The sequence below is a fragment of the Botryllus schlosseri genome, chromosome 13 (assembly GCF_051294905.1).
Source record: "Botryllus schlosseri isolate E-star chromosome 13, Bs_hap1, whole genome shotgun sequence".
Classification (NCBI taxonomy): domain Eukaryota; kingdom Metazoa; phylum Chordata; class Ascidiacea; order Stolidobranchia; family Styelidae; genus Botryllus; species Botryllus schlosseri.
The window spans coordinates 1,895,625-1,918,336 of NC_137248.1; the positions used below are offsets into that span (position 1 = coordinate 1,895,625).

At 38.8% G+C, this 22,712-nt stretch overlaps 3 protein-coding genes across 6 annotated transcripts; 2 read left to right on the forward strand and 1 right to left on the reverse strand.

Moving 5' to 3' along the window:
- The first annotated feature begins 946 nt into the window (after positions 1-946).
- LOC145454806 (double-stranded RNA-specific adenosine deaminase-like) lies at positions 947-12,592 on the forward strand. Of its 4 annotated transcripts, XM_080332795.1 has the most exons (16): positions 951-993; positions 1,080-1,238; positions 1,548-1,643; positions 1,712-1,860; positions 3,426-3,560; positions 3,991-4,112; positions 4,809-4,959; positions 6,391-6,610; positions 8,244-8,403; positions 8,689-8,875; positions 9,525-9,681; positions 9,976-10,160; positions 10,386-10,513; positions 11,213-11,380; positions 11,929-12,117; positions 12,205-12,592. In XM_080332795.1, exons 2-16 carry the CDS (start codon positions 1,144-1,146, stop codon positions 12,370-12,372), a joined length of 2,310 nt encoding a protein of 769 aa, XP_080188921.1. In that variant the 5' UTR covers positions 951-993; positions 1,080-1,143; the 3' UTR covers positions 12,373-12,592. The 4 variants fall into 4 exon arrangements, with proteins under 4 accessions (XP_080188920.1, XP_080188922.1, XP_080188923.1 ...); XM_080332794.1 differs by having other exon boundaries at positions 947-1,238; XM_080332796.1 differs by lacking the exons at positions 3,991-4,112; positions 4,809-4,959 and having other exon boundaries at positions 948-1,238.
- A 4,099-nt stretch (positions 12,593-16,691) lies between these two features.
- On the forward strand, positions 16,692-18,617 carry LOC145454841 (F-box/WD repeat-containing protein 2-like). The gene has a single exon (XM_080332836.1). The coding sequence runs from the start codon at positions 16,811-16,813 to the stop codon at positions 18,572-18,574; it is 1,764 nt and encodes a 587-aa protein (XP_080188962.1). The 5' UTR covers positions 16,692-16,810; the 3' UTR covers positions 18,575-18,617.
- A 1,178-nt stretch (positions 18,618-19,795) lies between these two features.
- Positions 19,796-22,699, reverse strand: LOC145454844 (A-kinase anchor protein 14-like). Its single transcript, XM_080332839.1, has 5 exons — positions 22,562-22,699; positions 21,966-22,082; positions 20,294-20,473; positions 20,012-20,064; positions 19,796-19,943 (listed from the first exon to the last, which is right to left on the reverse strand). The coding sequence occupies exons 1-5, from the start codon at positions 22,679-22,681 to the stop codon at positions 19,859-19,861; spliced, it is 555 nt and encodes a 184-aa protein (XP_080188965.1). The 5' UTR covers positions 22,682-22,699; the 3' UTR covers positions 19,796-19,858.
- Positions 22,700-22,712: the final 13 nt, after the last annotated feature.

A 22,712-nucleotide genomic window follows, 5' to 3' on the forward strand; every position in this document is an offset into this window, starting at 1 on the left:
AATCAAAGTATATGATAATGGGAATTGAAAGTGAAAGACAAATTCTACTTCTAAAAGCGGAAAATGTATTTCATGTCTTTAGTTCAGAAAGTTTAAAAGGTGATATGCTAAAACAGCTCTCTGAAACGAAAAAAAAGTTAGAGTCTACTTTTCCAGATTAGGACACGCCGTGGACTGATAGATTACGATATGATAAAGTATATGCTAGATTGCGAAACATCAGTTTCAAACGTTATGATGAGCCATATATACTGTGATGAAATATTCGATATGGGCGAAGGGCTACAATGCGGTGTGAACGGCACCACGCCAATCCGCTACCTAAATTATATTCACCGATACTTTCATGAAATCATACTGGTTACTCGTCAGCATCCACTGAGCGCGAAGCGCGACGAAAATTCTGGGATTTACTCAACTTTTATGAAAATTAAATGTTGATACTGCGTGAAAACAACCCCGAAATTCCTCAGGCTATCTTCCTGATTGGAGGATTAAACTACTTCTACTTGACAAACTGAAAATAGCGAAAAGTAAGTATAAGTAGATCACAAAATATTACGAAGTAGAAGTAGCTTAAATCAGATCTACTTGAGTAAGTACCAGAAGTAGAGAAAAACTACTTGAGAGTACTTCGAACAAGTAGAAGTACTTCGTCGTTACTGACCACCTCTGATTGTGTCTTACCGCATTGTACATTGTGTGTGACTTGTTCAGATGAAAAATATAACCCAACGATATATTCACCCAATGATATATATTGATTGCACTATCGAATGTGACTAGTCACATTCGATAATTGCACCATAGCCTTTATCTCATAAAGGCTATGATTGCACCACACGCACTGGAGATTCTCAGGTCCAGTAAAGTGGCAATCGTGGCTATGTCACGTGATCCCTTCCTGAAGAGGGTATTCCCCAGTATGAATACCACCATCGAATATTTGAAAATATCATTCCTTATTTATCTTGCCGTTGAAAATAACATAAGGTGACCGCGAAATGTCTCTCATATTGATATAGTGTTATGGTGCAATGGTCTCATTGTATAGCATATTTGAATCGCACTATATTTAGTACGTTGAGTTGCGGGTTTTGATACAAAAGCGACACAGCTATATTCCTCGCTCGACTCTGTGTGATGATGGCAGATCATAAGCGTTCCAGACCTCACACTTTCGCGGAAATTGGCGTGGAAAACCAAATGGAGCAGAGAATTCTAAAATATATGTGCGAGTAAGTTGTCTTTGCCAGTGTATATTTAAGCAATAGTTATGTTTTTGAAGTGAATAGTCGCGATATTTTGGTTACCGTACTCGACTTCAAGAAAATGCTAAGAGTAAGGTAAATTTGTATATTGTGAACGCAAATCATGTGATATCCAAGCAGAGTTGTAAATATTGAGGTAAACATGACTTGAATTGTAATTTATCCCACTCGGAGCTTTCTGATCTGATGAGTCATATTGTTTGTTGCAAAATCATATAGCCTACTTGCAACTAACATTTATGAATCATTATATTAAATTCATTTGAATTACTACAGCCATAGTCCTACACCAGATGCGGCACTGGAATCAATCGATATCGCTAAAGGTGTTGGAAAGAATACAAAAAAGGATATCAATGCACACCTATACAGGTGAGTTGAAGTTCGATTCGATTTGTGTTTTCATGATATCAAAGTGGGTATTACCTATATTATTCCAGTTTGGAAAAACGAAAATTCATTAAGAAAGTTCAAGAATCACCTCCGCTGTGGAAACACCTTCTCTCGAAAGAGAAAGTCATAAATATTCAATCTTCATCATCATGCCATACCCCTGTGGCAGAATCTGCATGTCAGCCACCAAGTAGAGGTGAATAGTAATTTTGAATATTGCATTTGCTATCTGAATGTCTAAGGGCAGTAGGGCTGTTCAAAATTGAGTTTATTTTTTAAAATTTTACTGGCTGCTTGTTAAATTGTCTGGTTTCCTAAAAAAAATGCTGCACACAAATTTTGGCTAAATTCCAACTTATATAGCAGCATTGCTATGCAAGAAAAAAAGTTTTGAATTTATTTAATAAATGTAAGTATGACAAATTTTCAAATGTTACTGGCTACCTCATGATATTGTTAAGTATAGTCTAAAATAACGATGCAAAACAGATTTGGCTCAATTCTAACCAGTAAAAGTGAAGTTATTGGAGTACAAATTTTTGGATTTGAAAAGAAATAGTATTTACGGTGGCAAATTCTTTAATTATTTATTATAGATCTATGCACCATAAATACTATTATTTGAAATCCTAAATTTTCAACATCATTTTGCTTCTACTGGTTGGAATTGAGGCAAAATTGGTGTGTAGTGTTTTTTTAAGGTAACCTAACATTTTTATCAAGTAGCCGGTCAAATTTGAAAAAAATTATATTTTTGAAGAGCCCTAATGAACAGGTTGTGCTTGCTCGCATTCGTTAAAAATCATCTTCCTAAACATCAAGTGTGAGAATGAAAAATTTTGACGCTTGAGTGGATGTGACATGTCGTTTCACATGCTATAAAGTGCTGGTGCACAGAATGAACAATACTAAAGTATGATTTACACACAAAACGAAAAGATTATAACGAATATTCCCTGACTTGACTTTTACTGTACGAATCAAGTGTGTCTGTGTGTGTGTGTTGAGCTGCTGTGAATAACTGAGACTGGGTCTGCGAACCCACGATTATGAACCGCTGCTCTACAATAAGGACTTGACTTACTTCGGTTGAATACCCGATCAGTCGATTGCGAGAAGATGTCGTCTCGTCACTTAATATTTGTCTTGTTGGGTGGGCAGTTTGGTTTTCAAATTACTATGTCATAGTGATTTGACTCGAGTCCGAATCCAAGTCATTATGTTCACTGTTCAGTTTTCAGTTCAATCCGGTTCAACCCACCGTTTTACAACCCTGCTCGAGTGCTATGAAATGGCTCGCATTCAAAATATCGTAATTTTCCTCAGTCACGAAATACCAATAATGTTGAAACTTTATTATTCTCCGAAGTTACAATGAAATGTCAGTCTTGGCCGTCCTAGTCTTGAGTCATATGACTGGGTCGAGTCATGCACAATGACTTGAGTACAAGTTGAGTCAATACAAAAATTGACTCGAGTCGAGTCATTGTAACCCGGCCTATAGAAGTCAAAAAAATACGATGCCATACGTTTAAAATGAAATTTAATTTTTATTTTTGTTATTATAGTTCGAATTTTAATGGCTACTCGATGAAATTTTCACGATGTCTACAAAAACGATGCATAACAAACTTGGCTCAATTACACACGTTGAAGCGAAGTCACTGGATTAGAAAAGTGTGGATTTGCAAAAAAAATAGTCTCTGTTCAGTAATAGCCTACTTCACCCTTCAACTGATTTTTTGCATCGTGTTTGTACAGAACCGTCACAACATTGCACACGGGTACAAACCGTAAATACACAATCCACGGCTACAGGCGATTTTCAAATACCGCGCACACCACAAGAGCTGCTTAACGATATGAGCTCTCATTTCTCCAAGATTTCCATCACAGGTGTATTTTTTTTTCTTGAGACTATATACCTAATGGATTTGTTTTATCCTGTTATAAAGCTGTAAGAATAGGCGCTTCCTTTGTAATATAAATATACTGGAATTTTCAGTTTTTGCAGTAAATCAACTTGACGTGTTTGTTCACATAACTGAGTTCAATTACTCTCATACTTGATCGATGCATGCTCAGATCAAAAAATTTTGTGAGGGGGAAATTAACTTGAACTGATTTTGGCTCTATGCTGCGATCAAAGACGATAACTGTGAAAACCTGATTACCGTAGATCATACTGATATGCAAATTGGTGTGAAATCTCTGCACTAAATTATTAAAATTAAAATTAATTTCAGAAACAATAAGATATCACTATAAGGTTTCAGAATTGTCATTATTCAAAATCGCAATCTGTAGACAAATGTATAATGTTTAGAAGCAATAGTGCTGAATGATCTTGAGAAGAGAGTGTTACGAGTGATAAAACAAAGCACGGGAATCGCAATCGAAGACATACTGCAATATTTGCCCAAGTTTCAAGACCGTGATATACAAAAAGTAATGTTATGTAGATGTAGACAGTAGACACCATTCCTTCAATATACCGCTGTCGCATAATAAATGCCACATCGATTGAATGTGACAAATATCATATCCGAAGACATATTTTTGTCTTTCTTGCTGTTGATCATTACCTTTTTACTGGGTATCTCCTTGATATAAGTTGGAGCCATTCTTTACAATAGGGTTACCATACGTCCTCTTTCAAGGGAATTCGTCCTCTTTTTTGACTGCTTTGAAAGTGTCCTCGGAGGATGCCCAAAGAGTTGAGTTGACCTTTTTTTAGTCAAACACCCACGAAATCGGGAAAATTTATCACTTTTTCTAGATTTTACTCCATCGTTCCAAGTCTCAAAGTTTTCAAAAAGTGCCCGCTTTTCAGATTTCTAAAATTTGGTAACCCTACTTTATAAGCTAGTTTTCAACTGATCCTTTTGCATTGATGAACAAGACTCATATTCTCTACAGTTTACAGCAGATTGTGCATTGTTTGAACGGATTCAGTCTGAAAATTTTCCAAATTAGATTAGCATTATAGCTACACATTTGTTTGCAAACTAGATTAGAATAAGAATTACTGAATTCGTGAGAACTTGGAAATTCAATCAAGTTCAGTTTGTATCAAATCGAACTTTTGGAAACTCGAAATGCCCCCACGAAAAGTGCAGGTAAACATTGAACACACTGTTTCAGGCACTGGAACGACTTCTTGCCACGCATTGCGTTATAAAAGACGGGCATGTTTATTCAACTCTATTCCCACCCGACAATCTTGAAGACAGTTTTACTGTACAGAGCTCTGAAAGAACGTCCGTTATGTGTGACTTTACGTCTGATGCTATTGGTGGGTGAACGCTGAACGGTAGCGTGTGTGTGCACTTGTTTTTGGGTGACAGTGGTGGTAGCTTAGATATGTTCGATATATTGTAGTATAGTATGTAGCAGAAAGTGACTTATCGCAGTTGATATAATAGCTATGTATGGTGTTTGGTTGCGGACTTGCGGTATTTTAGGTAAATATAATATTTGATATACATTGGTACATATCGCCGCGAGGGAATCAAAGTACCTTATGTCCATTTTTCAGATTTTGTGATCCATTTTTAAAATATATAGAATATCAAGTTTTCGTTAAATTTTAGTTACTTTGAACTATATTACGCAACATTTGCTATTCTGCATAACTTACGGAGAGACACAACTGATAAATTTGAAATCGGCACAGGCTATTGGCAAATAGAATCCCAAAATACTTTGAAAACATACTTTTTTGATTAATTAAGTATTTTTCTATAAGATATATATTATACTTACAGTACCTTAGTGATTTAGCTAGCTTCTCTACTTTCATGTTACTCGACTAACTATTTCTACAGTCTATTTTTATTTGTGATTTACTAACCGTGAATGGATGTGCTGCTTCAATCATTGAAAGACACGTTGGAACTCGTTTGAAACACATCAATTATACCACACAATGCAATGTAGTAACTGTAGCTTTCAAGGGTTCAGATACTGGTAGCTTCTCTGCTACTTTTGATGTCTTTGTATAGGCGGGATTTATGCATTGATTGCATCAACTCCCGTGTCATATTGTTGAATCTCTGATGCAAGTAGATGTGAATATATTTTCAGAAGGCTTAAATTTACTGATAATAATTACTGGGGTTCTATGCATCATCTGCTTTTCAAACTGTCATCCAATTTGATATCTATCGGACTTGTTTGAGGTGCCCAGGGCTGGAGCTCCTAAACTTTTTCAAGCGCAGAACTAAAAATAACGATGCACGCCAAATTTCGCTCAATTCAATGATAGGGGAGTGAACCTTTATTGTATCACACTGTGATATTTACAACTATAGCCTACTCACTGGTGATTGCGATTTATCTCAGAAAACCGTTATCATCTTCCTAATAATCATAATTAGCGTGGAATATATGGATTACTAATCGCTAGGGCGTTTATTTTTTTCACATTAAAAAATAATATTTTGTCAAAATTCTGACTTATGAAAAACTCAAGTAGTTCAGTTACGCAATATTGTATGAAAATTCAAAATCTAAAATAATATAAAGTAGATTGAAAGTTGTAAAATGTCAAATGAGAAGTTCTGAGACAGTGCAATCTTTACGACACAAAGATAATTCGGCTTGCAAAAAAATTTTGACTTTTAAACAATTTCAACAAAATTTTAACTTTTTTAGACATGTCAAAAATAATCGCCATATTGATTGCCAAATTGTAACCAATGCTTAACATTCAACGTATTTTCAGATGTCGCACTTAGTTTCGGTGCTCAATCAACAGGTCCAATATCTCTCTCGGGCAATAACACACCGTCTCTGCCGACATCTTTTGCCATTCCGCCATCCCGACCATTGGTGTTGCAGGGTGGAAAAAATGCCATTTCTCTTCTGAACGAGTACTGCCAGTCAAAACAATTCGCAGTACCTGAATACACGGAATCTGTGGAAGGCCCAGACCACAAGCCGCGGTAAGGTCACTTGAAAATCAAGCTTTGTATGTATTACGATTATCTGAGTGACTAGGTCGAGGTAAACTTGTGCAACTAGGTAATGTCTACCTAAGTTCTGTACCCGAAGAGTCTCTACAACTATGTATTTATTTGTTCTCTCCATTTCAGTTTCATTTTGGATGTATTCCATGTAGATCTATGTCATTCATTAATTTTAATGGTATTGGATTAGTTCAAAACACCAGAGGATAGCGATACGATGAGAAGATAGGTACTTGAAACGACTTGGTAATGTATATATATATGGAGAGCTCTTGGAGGTACAGAACTTCAATATACAATTGAATAGTATATATGTATTGAGATGAACCCGAATATTTTCGGCTGACACTCGTCAGCAACTAGTAGGGAAATGGAAAGAACATTGTATATCAACAATCGTGTCACAAAATATGAAGTCACCAGCATGAAATTTTGAATAAGAGTGCGTTACACGAACTCCTTTTGTTGGTACAGCCTTGGCTGGTGTATTTTGATGAAAGTCGAGTAAAGGCAGTTTCATTTGTGTGCCTTTGTGTGACTATTGATGACTATTTGATTTTAATCCTTGCTCCACAACCCCAGAAAATCTACTAGCTACAGAATAACTACCGTAATTTTCCGAATATAGTGCGCCCCCATGTATAATACGCACCCTTAAAATGACGTGTATATTCTGGGAAAAAGCCTGTACCCATGTATAGTATGCACCCTGCATTCGCAGTGCATGAATAGCTGTGTTTTAGTACGCGATGTTGTTCTATTTTGCGATGTCACTGTCGAACAATCATGACATAATGATCGCTAATCATAATACAATTAACGGCATTGTCTCTAATCGAGAGTAGATAGTAGCCAAAGCCTGTGAGGTCGGCGACGCGATAGTTCAGGCTAGCGACACACGACATCTTGCGCACGAGGCCTATTACAATTACAGATGCGATCGCTCAGGACCTCAGGCCAACGGTTATGTCGGGCGCGCCAGTCTTGTTGGAGATCCGACTGATTACGCAAGCGATTATATCTTGCGCACATGACCTCTTGTGTATGCGATTGTTAAGGCCTGTCGTTAACGCGATGAATCGACAAGGATTGCCGCGCACGCTTGTAGCAATCAGCGACCTGATTTCGCTCGCGTACAAACTGCAAACCAACCCAGCAAGATATCGCATGCTTTGCTAACTCTCGTTAATTAGAAACACGCTTTTCGTTAATTGGCTACACGTTTCTCTATTTGGCGCCGCGTTACACTCTATAATACGAATTACGGGGCGCAATGGCTTGAGCTGATGCGCAAGTTTTTGATCGAGGGATTTTTTTTTCAAGGCTTGCTGTACCCATGTATAATACGCACCCCCCTATTTTAGGGCAAAAAATCGGTAAAATTTTGCGCATTATACATGGAAAATTACGGTACTCAATTTCCGAAATTCGCAACCAGAAGCAGAACTAGAAGGTTAGAACTATTGACTTCCAAAATGTGCAATTAGAACTAGAACTGGAACTGTTTGATGGTCAACTAACTACATTGGAAGTTAATTTCAATTTCATCAAGGTATCATTGTCATCTATCTCCAAGACATGTCAAAACTGTCTCGTCTCGTTGTTTCAGCTTTTGGATGACAGTCCGCGTCGGTGGCTTGCCATATCGTGGTGCTGTCGGGTCCTCAAAGAAAGATGCTAAACTTAAAGCGGCTGAAGCTGCTTTGGTAGCGCTACGTGACTCCAATAGATTACAGGCTCCTACAGTAAGCGGGATGCAGTCTCATAACGTAAGTATATCGTGGTAAATTTTTAATTTGTATCACAAAACACACATGAGCATTTGACTTTGTCAAAAACGGTGGCAGTACCAAGAATTCACGTATTTACATGCAACACAAACGGAAGAAGCCAGACTCGGACAGCTATATAATCTTAATTAGAATAATTAGATCGCGGCGATCTAATTTCTGTGCTCAAATCTTGATTGTAATCTAATTTCTGGTTACTATACTCGAGTACCGGTACTGAGATTACACACTCCTGGTGATGTATCACAACTCGCATATTTCTAGGCACCAGATGTCCCAGTAAACTCCACAATCCATGATAAAATTGCCGCGCTGGTAACTCAGAAGTATAATGCGTTGGCGGAAATGCTGCCGGATACCATAACTGGGAGAAAAGTCGTAGCTGGCATTGTGATGTCAAGAAAGTTAAAATCGGGCGAGACTACTATGGAGGTCGTCAGCATTGGATCTGGTGAGTATGGGTATAATGCCTTTGTGTCTATCGGGGTTGTAAACAAGTCAACGATAGTTTTGACTCGAGTCAAGTCGAGTCATTTTCAATTCACCACCGAGTCAAGTCTGAGCAAGGGAGATTCGGGTTGAGTCCGAGTCATAGTGTTGAGACTCGAGTCCGAGTCACTGTTCATTATTGAGTTCACGACAAGTTCAACTTTTGCGAAACTCTCGGCTGTTATCAAAGGCCTCGCATTCATTATTTTCACTCTTAAAATATATATTCAAACGGTTAAAATTGGGTTTCAGCGCTTATTTTTCAAATATAGGTCCCGATACACAAGATTTGAGTCAATGTCGTATGTAATGTCTCCAGTCATATGACTTGATAGAGTCATGCGCAATGATTCGAGTACAAGTCGAGTCAATACACAAAGTGACTCAAGTCGAGTCATTTTCCGTTTTTAAGAAAATGACTCGAGTCAAGTTGAGTCAATGAAAAATGGCGACTTGAATCCTACCCGAGTCAGGTCGTTACAACCCTCAGTTATGCGCAACTTGAGCACAAGTGGAGTCAATACAAAAGTAATTCAAGTTGATTTGAGTCATGACTCGAGTCAAGCTCCGTTAAATTGTGATAACATTTCGTGACGAACCTGCATTTTCAGGTAACCGTTGCGTTATGGGCGACAAACTAAGCCTGACCGGTACCACAGTGAATGATTGCCACGCGGAAATCATTGCGAGGCGGGGCCTTGTGAGATATCTCTACAATCGACTTCTCAACGATCACACATTAGTCATGTGTGCCACCCAAGATGGAAGGTATTTTAGTTTACAAAAATTTCAGTAGCTTGTCAGGAATATCACACACTTGTCATTTGTTAAGGCGTGTCAATGCTGGCGTTCAGATGCAGTACAAGTTATAATTCATGCCCAAGCATAGCAATGACTGTAAGAGATTTTCAAATATATGCTCTCAAGTTTTGGAAATGTGACTTGAGTTAGATGCCATGCCTTTCGAATATCTGCTGACGCACTGGCGGGATGACAAGAAATGTCTTATATAGCAAGTTGTAATAATGAACAGTAACCCTCAAGATGCTAATTATGTTTCAGGTTTCAACTGCTACCCGATATTGAATTTCACTTGTACATTAGCACTGCTCCTTGTGGGGACAGCGCTATCTTCGCACCGAGCGATGCCAGCACAGATCGGCAAAATCAGGCTGGCGGCGATGGCTCTCATCATCCTATCTTTGAAAACAGGAAGCAAGGTGTACTGAGGACCAAGATTGAGAATGGTACAGTATTTCTTAAATTTCAGATGTGCCATTGGAATCAAGAGTGTTTAATTGGACTAATGCGAGCAAAAGCCGGCAATCTAATCGTAATCTAAATTGTGAAATGTTTCTACGCTCTGATGTCTGGAGAAGCTGATAAATTTCTAGCAGTTCTAGTTGGAATGCCTCTGGTTCTGAGTCTCGTGAGCAGGCCGTACATGGTTCATTATTTGCGTCTTTGTTAAGGGGAAGGATGTATCCCTATTGAAGAAGACACTGCGGCTCCGACATGGGACGGAATATTAAGAGGGGAACGCTTGCGCACTATGTCTTGTAGCGATAAGATTGCAAAGTGGAATTATTTGGGCCTGCAGGTAATTGCGGGTTACCTACACCAGTGGCTCTTAATATTCGGAGTTCATGAAACCAAAGAGAGCTTCTTGGAGATACAGAACTTCGATATACAATTGAATAGTGTATTGTTATTGAAATGGATGTTATCGGCTGACACTCGCCAGGGGTGATCGTCAGCAACTGGTGGAGAATTGGAAAGAGCATTGTGTATCAACAATCGCATCACAAAATATGACGTTTGTTGATATACCATGTTGTTCAGAGGTGATCAGTAATGGAGTACTTCTACTTTTTGAAGTACTTGAAGTAGATTTACCTACTCGCACTACTTATCAAGTAGTAATGATTTTAGACTACTTCTACTTCTACTTGACAGTTTTCAGTTTTTTAGGCAAAAATAGGCGTAGAATACATACTTACTTACTTGTGAACCGCCACTCCTACTTAAGTAGAAATTCCGGCGTTACTTCTACTTCTATTTGAGTAGCGACGGTGACTACTTTGACCACCTCTGATGTTGTTTCCAATTCTCTACTAGTTGCTGACGATAACCCCTGATGAGTATCAGCCGAATATAATTATACTATTAAAACCTAACATTGTACTCTTTCTGATATCAATCGTGTTCAGTCTATCACAAAAATTCCCAAAGATTTTGACGTAGATTTCAACATGTTTAAAACAACAATTCACTTTACTTATCTAGTTAATATTAACAGGGTTCTTTGCTGTCTCATTTCCTTGACAAACCGATCTACCTGTCCACTCTGACGCTGGGAATGCTTTACAATCATGGTCACTTGACGAGAGCTGTGTGCTGCAGAGTGGAAAAGGCATTGAACCAAAATTCAGGTGCTCCAGGACAATATAAATGTCATCATCCGATTGTGAGTCAATCATTCATTATTGTACTATTATATCATTCATCATCATCATCATCATCATATATAATACTTATCATCATTCCATTCATTATGCTATCAATATTTGTAAACACCAAGTAATTAAATAAAGTTCGTTAAATTTTATTAATATGAATCAGTGCAATGAATAGTCACACTGTGAAGCAGTGGTTCTCAACCTTTGGCGGGGTAATTAGCCTTTATCGTTGGGAGGGGGTTAATTAGGTTGGATAAAAATGAAAAACAGGATCTTGATTAGAGCCTAGATTTCCAGACTAAGAAATTTTTTTGTGGGTGACTGTATTCTGTTTGACTTATGAAGATACATATGATGACATCATAGTAATGTTTTGTCTCATTAATAGTAGGCCAGTAGCTATTGATTAAGAGTCATTAGCATTGCAGGTCGCTTATTTCTGATCTGATCAAAGTAAGCTATAAAATCTAATAAAATGGTTCTAAATGCTACCTCTGGTCATAGGAGGTGCCATCGTATCGTGCACGGAAATGACTCAGGTCACTTTGTGATTCAGGTGGCGGGCCAAAATAACCACAACAGGGAAACGGGGAAAGTGAAAACGCGAGAATTCAGTCTCAATTGGAACGCCGCAGAGAAACTACCGGAAGTGCTTGACGGTACCACGGGCAGATGCGAAGAACGTTTTGGATCGCAGGATCCACCTCGGCTATGCAAATCTCAGTTGTACGCACTATTCAAGCAGGTTTGTTTGAAATTATAGTTGATTTGATATCATATTGTATGTAGGGCGAAATCACGTATATTTTATGAAATTTGTGTAATTTTTCAGCTTTGTGACAAGAAAAAACTGTCCGATCTCTACAAGGACGGATATCTCAAGTGTAAATGTTCCGCTAAAGATTACCATAGTGCAAAACTTGCTTTATGGAGCTCTTTTGATAAGTCCGGCTTCGGAAAATGGATGTCGAAACCAAAAGACGAGAAAGATTTTGAATGATCTTAATCAGATTTCATTAGCTTTTCACTATTCATTGTATTTGGACTTTTCTTCGTATCGCAAATCTGCCTTTCCTGACCGTATAGTTGCCAACAATTTCTGCTGAAAATTTTCTGAATCTCAAGATATCAACCATAGTTTTCCGCATTATACTAGGATACATTTTGTCGATTTAAATGACAATTTCATTTGTAATAAATTGATGTGAAATCAAAACATATTAATGTTTCAGCGATCATTCTGCATTTTAGACAGTTTTATCAGGGTTGTAATGACTCGAGTCACGATTTTCGGATGCCTCGACTCGAGTCAATCTGTGTATGGGTTGACTCGACTTGGACTCGAGTCATTGCGCATGACTCGAAGCAAGTCATTGACTCGAGATTCAGACGGCAAAGACCGACATTTCATTGTAATTTCGAAGCCAACACACTATTGGGATTTCGTTTGTTGGTACTGGTGCTTGAAAATGCGACCAGAAACTGCTAAAAGTGAGGAAAATTGATATATTATAAATGCGAACCATTCAATATCACCAAACAGAGTTATAAAAAGTGGGTTTAGGAAGACTTTAACTGGAAACTGAGCAGTCAACACAATGACTCGGACTCGAGTCATAATACATTGACTCGGACTCGATCCTCTGTTCGCTGACTTGGACTCGGACTTGACTCGGTGGGAATTGAAAATGACTCGACTTGACTCGAGTCAAAAATATAAAAGTGAGATTGACTTGTGACTCGGAGCCTTGTGACTTGGTTACAACCCTGAGTTTTATTATCGAGTACACAATTTCATGATTACTAAACACCACAAGACTGCGATACAATGAAAAGATAGGAAGGTGTCGAAATGACTTGGAGTAGTCCTTCAAATCAGATACCCATGCACCTGGGCCAAGGCGATGTAAAGAGGAGGCATGCACATTGCACACTGAATGTAGAGTAAAAGAAAATAATACAAAATTAGGTGGTATGTGACGGAAGGCGAGATCGATATGTCAGGTCGCGGTCCGGTAAACTTGAGAGCTAACCAGTAGGGTGGAGTGAAGATAACTTTTTTTAAACTAAAAAAGGGGGTTCAATAAATCCCGACAAATGACCGGCGACCACAATGACCGACAAATGCGGTGCCAGGGGGCCCCAGGTATCCCGCAAAGACCAGACAAATCGCCCGCTGGTCTGTTCTAAAAATAGATGGAGTAACAGCCCTTACCAGCGATTTGAAAAAAGTCATTTTCACTCCACCCTACTGACCAGTGTTTATTACGTAGAAATTGCTTGAATTTCGACTTTCAGTAGCATGGAGCTTGGATGGGAATTCGTACGCACGTCATGCGTCATAAATCGCCGCTGAATTTACCTCCGTCCTGAGAAAGAGGCATGTTTCAAAACTTGTTAGATGCGAAGTATGTGTGTCTAAAATCGGATCTGCAATCCCGAAGAGTGCACATACCAGGTATATTGAAAATATATAACAGCAATATAATAAGCATGGAGCGATTTTTAAGTTCGTTAGGCTCAGTGAAATTTGTAGCATACATTTTCCAACGTTGATAAAGTCGCCGTCCGTCGTTTGCGTCGATCAAGTTTTTCCGTCGTCACACACTTCGTTTACGTGGCCCCCGCCGTTACCGTGGTCACGTGCATTACTTCAGGCACATTATGATGATGTTAGCTTTAGTTAAGAGTGACTTTGGTGGTAGCCGACCGGCCACACATTAGTCACACATTTGGCGATATTCCGATTTCTCTCTTTGATTTACAATGCACTTGTTCATTAAAAATTACGTGCTAAATCATCAAGGACTGAAAGGATTGTGTCAGAAATTCGCCTTGCCGCAATAAGCCTATGTCTGCTGAGTGGGCATCCCGAATCGAATCGGTTACCCGGATCTAGGCAATTTTAGGATATGGACTGTGATACGCTTGCTCTATCATGTTTGTGTATTTTTTGTTGGTCCAAATTAGCAATTTTCTCTCACTCTCTTACTAACAAGTGGAACTGCGATGAGTGAATCATCAGACAGAGACAGCTATAGCTTGATTCTTTTCCGTGTATTATGTCGGAGACGGACTCAGTCGGAGTAAGATTGAGAAAGATTCAGTATTGAGACGGATGGGGGCGAGGCCTAAAATATTCGTAGAATAATTATACAGGGTTGTAACTAAGTCACAGGGTTCCGAGTCACAAGTAAATTTGACTTTTATATACTTTTGACTCAAGTCGACTGTCGAGTCATTCCCAATTCACCAAAAATCACCGCCTAGTCAAGTCCAAGTCAGGAAGCAATGGGTCGAAGTATGGAATCGGTGTCCAAGGCACGCAGGATCATGCCGACTTGGTCGCCAGTTGCACGCGGTCACACCGTCATGGGTCGTTGATTTCATTTAAAAAAAAATTGAAAAAAAGTCAATGTTCTCACCCACCGCAAATGCTATATTCCAGTTAGTATGTGGTATATAATGTTTTGACCTAATCCTCAAGCCAGGATCTGTTGATAACTGTCTGTTGGTAAAGTACTTGCACCGTGCCAGTTACATAACCATTAGCATCTAATCTCCTGTCACTGGCTTAACACAGTCATTTGAAGCCAGTAACCTTGCTTGTCACGCCGCAAAGTTGACTCTGTCACGCGAAAAAAGCTCCTATCACGCAGGATTTATTTCAAAAAAAGGACGGAGATTCCATAGTAAACACTATGACTTGGGTCGGACTCGACGGTCGAGTCCGACCCAAGTCATAGTGTTTACTATTCAGTATCAAGTTCAAGTCAGGTTCATCTCACTTCTGTGAAACTCTTGGGTGATATCGAAGGCCTCGGATTCATAATTATACTCATATTTCTCACTATAAACCTGTATGGAATTTTTTATTATATTACTTTACCTTGAAGAATCATCGCTGCTCACATGTTATATCAGGCAAAACTTACCGAGATTCCAGTAGCGACTATAAACATGTTTATTCAAACAGATAATAGACTGTTTCTGGGTGGGCCTATTTTTCAATTATTGGTCCTGATATAAGAGACTTGAATTAATCATGTAAAATGTGTCAAGTCAACATGACTCGAGTACAAGTTAGGTCACTACACAAATATTGACTCGAGTCAACGAAAAATTACGACCCGAGTCATTGCAACCGTGCCTGGAAGACAACAAGGCCAAATTATGTGTAGGCTACATGTATAATATTGGATATATTTTATGGATATATAGATTAGTATGTATTGTTTTACATGTTATTGGATTATACTTCTATCTTTTACAACATAAATAGACCTATATATATTATAAATATATAATTATATAATGAGCCCCCGACTTGAAGATAATATTGGCCGCCATTACGTTGAATTATTTTCAATTATTTTTGGAAATAAGCTTCTGTATTTCTATCCACGCCCCATTCATTCTTATACGGGTTTCTATACATATTGCCCGATACTTCAGTGGTTTTCCTGGTTCTATTTGTGCGAAAAGTTATCAGGACCACAGATTTCGCGTCTTCGGTGAGACGCTTCACATTTTCATTTGTGTGCCTTGGAGTCAACTTCATCAAAATACGCCAGCCTAGTTTGTGCCTACAGAAGGAGTTCGTGTACAGTCTAAAAATCGTACATTGAGCTTGAGCGATCTCTGCCACGATTATTCAAAATTTCATGCCGGTGACGTCATATTTAGTGATGCGATTGGCGATATACAATGTTCTTTCCTATTTTCTACTAGTTTGCTGACGATTACCCCTGACGAGTGTGAGCCGAAAATATTCGGTTTCATTTCAATGTGAATGTATTGTTCATTTGCTTTCCATTTCTCAACAATGAGGCACTTGTGGGCCACTAGCAAATTCCCTGTTGATTTTATTTATGTTTCAAGATTCGCAAGGAAATTTTCAGCGTGTAGGAATGAAAGTGGATTTTGTTCAGGCTGCTTACCGTAAACGATTAGCGTTGTGAGCAGTGTTATTGCTATATTAGGCCTCATGTCAGCGCCACCCGGCGCAGTGAGTACTGGGCTGGGACACTAGATTATTATAGTTGTATAATCACACTAATTAGAGCGAAACGGCGGTAATCTAATTCTAGTCTAATGAGTGAAATGTGTGTATGCTCTAATTTTTATTCTAATCTAATTTCTGGCTTTAATGAAAACGCTACAGAAGAACAGTATAGTACGTAACAAGCCAAGCTCGATGTGCAGACATTATCCATTCTCGCGCTTGTGCCGTTGTGAGAATAAATTCTGATTTGATATGAACTATTTCCAAGTATGTGCGAATTCAGTAATAATCTAATTTGGAAAAGCCTAAAATTTTCTAACTGTTCAACTTTCTAGTATCTTAGGTTTGTCATCTCTTCTCAGAACTTGATTTAATAACATTGCATTCTCTGCAGAATTACTATTATAAAACAATTCTTGACAATAATAGTGTGATGGTGGATCATAAAGACTGCGGCGACACAAATAAAGTTTTACAAATCACAAACCTCTTCAAAGACCTTTCGTCCGAGGAAAAGATATCAACGCTCGAAGAAATCATCCACGCCTGCGAACCAACGGAATTAAAATTCCTGTCCGACCGTCTTGAAATATTCCTCAAACGAGACTTTGTGAGATACTTACCCAATGAAGTATGCGTGTACTTACTGAGCTGGCTTGATCCAATATCTCTTGGACGCTGTTGCTTAGTAAGTAAAACTTGGAATGACGTAATATCTAGCTGCTTACCGGCATGGGTACGAGCTTGCAAAAGCATTGGTTGGAAAGTTAACGACTCCAACACTTCAGGAGTGTATTGGAAAAAAGCATATGCACGTGCTTTGACTCGGATTAAGCAGTTGAAATATGGTTCAGCATTCGAAGAAGGTTATCTGCTAGGACACGCGGCTAGAGTTTACACCGTCAAGTTCAACGGAAGTAATTTATTGGCTTCCGGATCTGATGATCACACTGTCCGACTTTGGGATGTTGATACAGGAGAATGTCTCCGGACTATACAGACTCATACGTGTGCAGACCTTGCGTTTGATAGCTGTTTTGTGTATACTGCGTCGTTTGATAATACGGTATCGTGCTGGAAATGGGCTAATGGTGAATTAGTACGAAATTATCGTGGCCACACGGGTGCCGTGTTTAGTATTTCTTATCACGAAGAACGAGATTTATTAGTGTCCGGGTCTGCTGATAAAACTGTACGTCTATGGCAGCTTTCTACGGGTGAACAAATCAACATGTACCACGGCCATCGAGAATGGGTTACAAAGGTATTGCTGAAAAAAAGCAAAGTCGAATCCTTGCATCATAAACCTGGAGATTTTGTGGTGCTGTCGATGGATAAAACTTTGATCAAAATCTGGATTATTAGCAAAGAAGTGAACTGCGAATGTCTCGGTGAATTATCTGCCATCGATAGTTTCCAAGGACCGTGTCTCACAAGCGAACAGGAGCATTCATTCTTTCATCCTCAATTGTTATTTGATGGTTCGCGTATCATGTGTTCATCTGACAGAGGCGTTATGGAATGGGATTTTACAGACTATACTTTAACGAGAGTTACTCCGCATTGTAATGATCCTACGTATCTTTTAGGAGCTGGAGATATGATGCTTTTTACTGCGGACACTCGTGAAAACTGTCTTTTTATAAGAATGCCAGGATCGGCTTTAGAAAATCAGTCACAAAACCCAAAAAAGCTCGATTCTCAAATTTCTGCTTCAACAAACCACTCGAACTTGAGCCCTAGCCCGGAAACTGTCGACTATGAACAGGACTCTGTCAACGAGCCGTCTTGTAGCACAAGCACAGGTCACCGGCCCGAATTATTACCACGATTTTCGTCAAGATGTACGAAATCTGATAATTCAGTAACTCCCACTGACGAATCTGTAGATGTGGCATCACATCTTGCGAGCCATGATGATGAACTTGTGAATGATATCAATTTCAACAACATAAAAATGTCCGCAGACCATCACAAGTCTGCGTCAATTAATCACGATGCCGCTAATCGGTCTTGTGCTATTCTAGGAAGGTGGAAGCTTCCTTTGTGCCGTTGGTCAAAGCGTGGATCAAATTATGTGTGTGGCGATCAGTCTTGGTTGAATGGTTTCAGCGATGTGAATAATTCTGGTTTGGTATTTGCCGCAGCACTTCCTAATCATTCTATTTATATTTTACAATGGTCCGAATTCACATGATAATGTTATTGTACGGAATATTAAATTATATATTACTATGTTACTGAAGATGTCTGCTTACGAGTTCGAGCTTATGTTACAGATAGAACTGGGTGATGATTTGGGCTGAGCAAATTTGAGTACCTGGTGATTCGAGTCTAGTATTTAGCTTCGAGCAGGGTTGTAATGACCCACACCACATTTGAATCTATTCCAACCAGTAATCGCCAAGTTCTTACAGTTTTAAAATATTGAATTTATTATAAATGAGGTATTGAAAAAAAATTTTACTCGCTACCCCATGAAATTGATAGGTTGTCTACAAAAACGATGCAAAACAAATTTGACTCAATTCCAACCAGTAGAAGCTGAGGTATTCGAGTTTTCATTGATAATACTGGGGTTACCTACCGTAAATGATATATTTTTCAAATCCAAAATTTCAATTTCATGGGGTAGCCGGCAGGATTCTCACCAAGTCGCAAGGCTCCGAGTCACAAGTCAATCTCACTTTTATAGTTTTGACTCGAGTCATTTTCAATTCACCTCCGAGTCAAGTCCAAGTCGGCGAGCAGAGGGTCGAGTCCGAGTCATGGTATTATGACTCGAGTACGAGTCCAAGTCATTGTGCTGATTGATCAGTTTCCAGTTAATGTCTTGTTAAACCCACTTTTAATAACTCTGTTCAGTGATATCGAATGGTTCGCATTTATAATATGCTAATTTTGCTTACTTTTAGCAGTTTCAGCTAGCATTTTCAAGTACCAGTAGCAATTGACGAAATCCTAATAGTGTGGATACTTTACTATTTTTCGAAATTATAATGAAATGTATGTCTGAGTCGCGAGTCATATGACTTGGTAATGACTCGAGTCCAAGTCGAGTCAATAAACAGATTGACTCGAGTCGAGTCATTAGAAAATCGTGACTCGAGTCATTACAACCCTGGTAGCCAGTAAAGTTTGATTTTTTTTGTAAATATATTATGATAAATTCCAAATTTTAAAGCTATAAGAACTTTTTGGTTACCGGTTGTTACGAGCTACCAAGGTTTCGAGGCTCCCACAGTGGGCAGAGATTATTAGAACTAAAATTTTCATTGATAAAATAACTCTAAGTGCAACAGCGTGTATTTTCGTTGCTCGAGAAAAACAACTCCCATTATCTGAGTCAAAATCAATATAATCTTCATTAATGTAGTTCTACCTGCTCGGAGAGCTATTCTTTTCAATATATGCAGCATTACTGAAGAGAGATTTATTTTTAAGTGCCATGTGAGTCGATATGTATGATAGCGGTAATAAATTAGAAGTTGACAGTCTCCATCATCAAAACTTTACTCTCAACGATGTTCTTCAACCAAATCTCCCGAAACCGCGACTTTCCGGGCCTGAGTATGAAATACACGGTAGATTATTATCAATTTACCAAGATCTGAAATTTGAAATTTCAACGCACCTGTGTACAAGACGGTTTCCCTCGAATATGTAATAGACTTCTATTGGCAGCGTCTAAACAGATATTGATTCCATCATGCTGATACTTCTCGCACCGATTTACTTAAGGTAGACCTCCGTACCGGATATAGTGATGATAGAGAGTATAAGTAATCTAATTCTAATGTAATTTGTGAAACGAGCCAAGCTTGCTGCACAGCCGGAGTGTGAAACATACGGGACAGGATTTAGAACGGCCCGCAGAGAGTGAAATGTTAAGTTGTCTGAAAAAACGATGTCTTACCTTCGGTTTTATCTTCGACAGACGAATTGTAAAATAGGTGCTGGCAGTTGCTCTCGGAATAGGCTTTCTCCTTGTTGGAATGCTCCATCGCACTCTGTACCTGTGTCTGACGTCGTAATCGTGCTCCTCGTCGCCCAAATAATCAATGCAGTAGAGCCACGCACTGTCTCTCTTCCATGTCTAAATAATGACGCTCATTATCTATCCTAGGCAGCATTGTAACCAAATCCTTAGTTCTATAGTTTTGACTTGAGAGTCATTTTGAATTCAACACAGAGTTCAAGTCATACTCAGAAGTGGTCTGTAATGAAGTACGTCTAGTTTTCAAAGTACTTCAGGTCGATTTTGCCTACTCGCACTGCTTCCTCAAGTAGTTACAATGTTAGACTACTTCTACTTGTCGGTTTTCAGGTTCTTAGATAAAACTAGACATAGAATACTTACTTTTTTATTGACTAGTAAATCCCTACTACTTTTATTGAAGTAAAAATTTACTCATACTTGAGTAACAGTGGTGACTCGACTCGAGTCATTTTGTGTATTGACTCGACTTGCATTCGAGTCATTGTAGCTTCAAAGAAGAGTAAAGTCTCCGCATGATTGGTATTTCGTCTATCAGTCCTGATTCTTCGAAAATAGGGCCAGGAACTGTTAGGACTGAGGAAAATTACGTTATTATGAATGTCAGCCATTCTATACCACTCGAGCAGAATTGAAAGAATGGGTTGAACGGGATTGCACTCAAAATTGAACAGTAAACGCAATGACTTGGACTCGGACTCAAGTCACAACACTGTTACTCGGACTCGGCCCTCTACTCACGGACTTGGACTTTACTCAGTGGTGAATTGAAAATGACTCGAGTCAAAACTATAGAAGTGAGATTGACTTGTGACTCGGAACCTTGTGACTTGGTTACAACCCTGTTTTGTAGTACCGGTATACTTTTCGTATGATGCGATACGGTCAATCGAAGTTTCATGGCAAGGACAGGGTTGTAACCTAGTCACAAGACTCCGAGTCACAAGTCAATCTCATTTTTATAGTTTTGACTCGAGTCTAGTCGAGTCATTTCAATTCACCACCGAGTCAAGTCTGAGTCCAAGTCAGCGAGGTTCGAGTCCAAGTCATTGTGTTGACTGCTCAGTTTCCAGGTATAGTCTTGTTAAACCCACTCTTCTAACTCTGGTGATATCAAATGGTTCGCATTATAAGATACTAATATTCCTCACTTTAGCAGTTTCTGGTCGCATTTTCAAGTACTAGTACCAATAGACGAAATACCAATAGGGTGGTTACGTTACTATTCGTTGAAATTTCAATGAAATGTCGTTCTTGGCCGTCTGAGTCTCGAGTCGTATGACTTGATTCGAGTCATCCGCAATGACTCGAGTCGAAGTCGAGTCAATACACAGATTGACTCGAGTCCAGTCATTTCGGTATTTTGAGAAAATGACTTGAGTCAAGTCATCAGAAAATCGTGACTCGAGTCATTACAACCCTGGGCAAGGACTAAGCAGTGTATAATTTCAGTACTCGAAAATTATCATAATCTTCACTGCTAGAATTTTTGTACCCGGTCCTACCAATCATACAGTAGTTTCACGGTAACGCGACCCTGTACCAAAACTCTACAATAGCCACACAATGCAATCATGCAGGAAGAACTTACTTCCACGAATTTTGTAATCTGCGTTGCTCCGTTTTCAATAGTGAAGTCTTCACACGACGACCATTCAATATCATCAACTCCGTAATCCTTGTCTTCAAAGTCAAAAGTAATTTGCTTCTAGAAAGAGAGAGAAACTGATGATATAGTCTTACTGTCAAAATACTATATAATATAATTGAATAGTACATTCATACTGAAATAAATCCGAATATTTTCGATATTCGTCAAGGGAAATCGTCAGCAAGTAGTAGAGAATTGGAAAGAACATTGTCTGTCAACAATTGAAATTTTTTCAAAGCAACTTTTCTAGTTGCTGATGACTACCCCTGATGTGAGTCAGCCAAAAATATTCGGGCCAATTTCAATACTAATATAGGCGTACTATTCAAATGCATATTGAAGTTCTGTACCTCCAAGAGTCTGTTAGAAATATTATTAAACATTACACTCTCGAAATTGTAGATATGTGAGTAGGTACCGTAGTCATCGGTGTAGCCTACAGGAAAAAGCATGTTGATCATACCGGTAGGTATAAGTCTGCAGAAAGTTATAACATCAGGACCAACTACGTAGAGAGTAAGCGCAAAGTTACTGACCAAGTTCTCTTTCGTCTCGGTCGTAATCTGTTCGATAGCATTTGATATGGCTTCATTCACAATCTGAAACGCGATCTCTTCATAGCCCTGCTCCTCCTCTTCAGTACTATTCCCTGTCATGTTTTAGGTGGTTAGGCCTACTGCTAACACA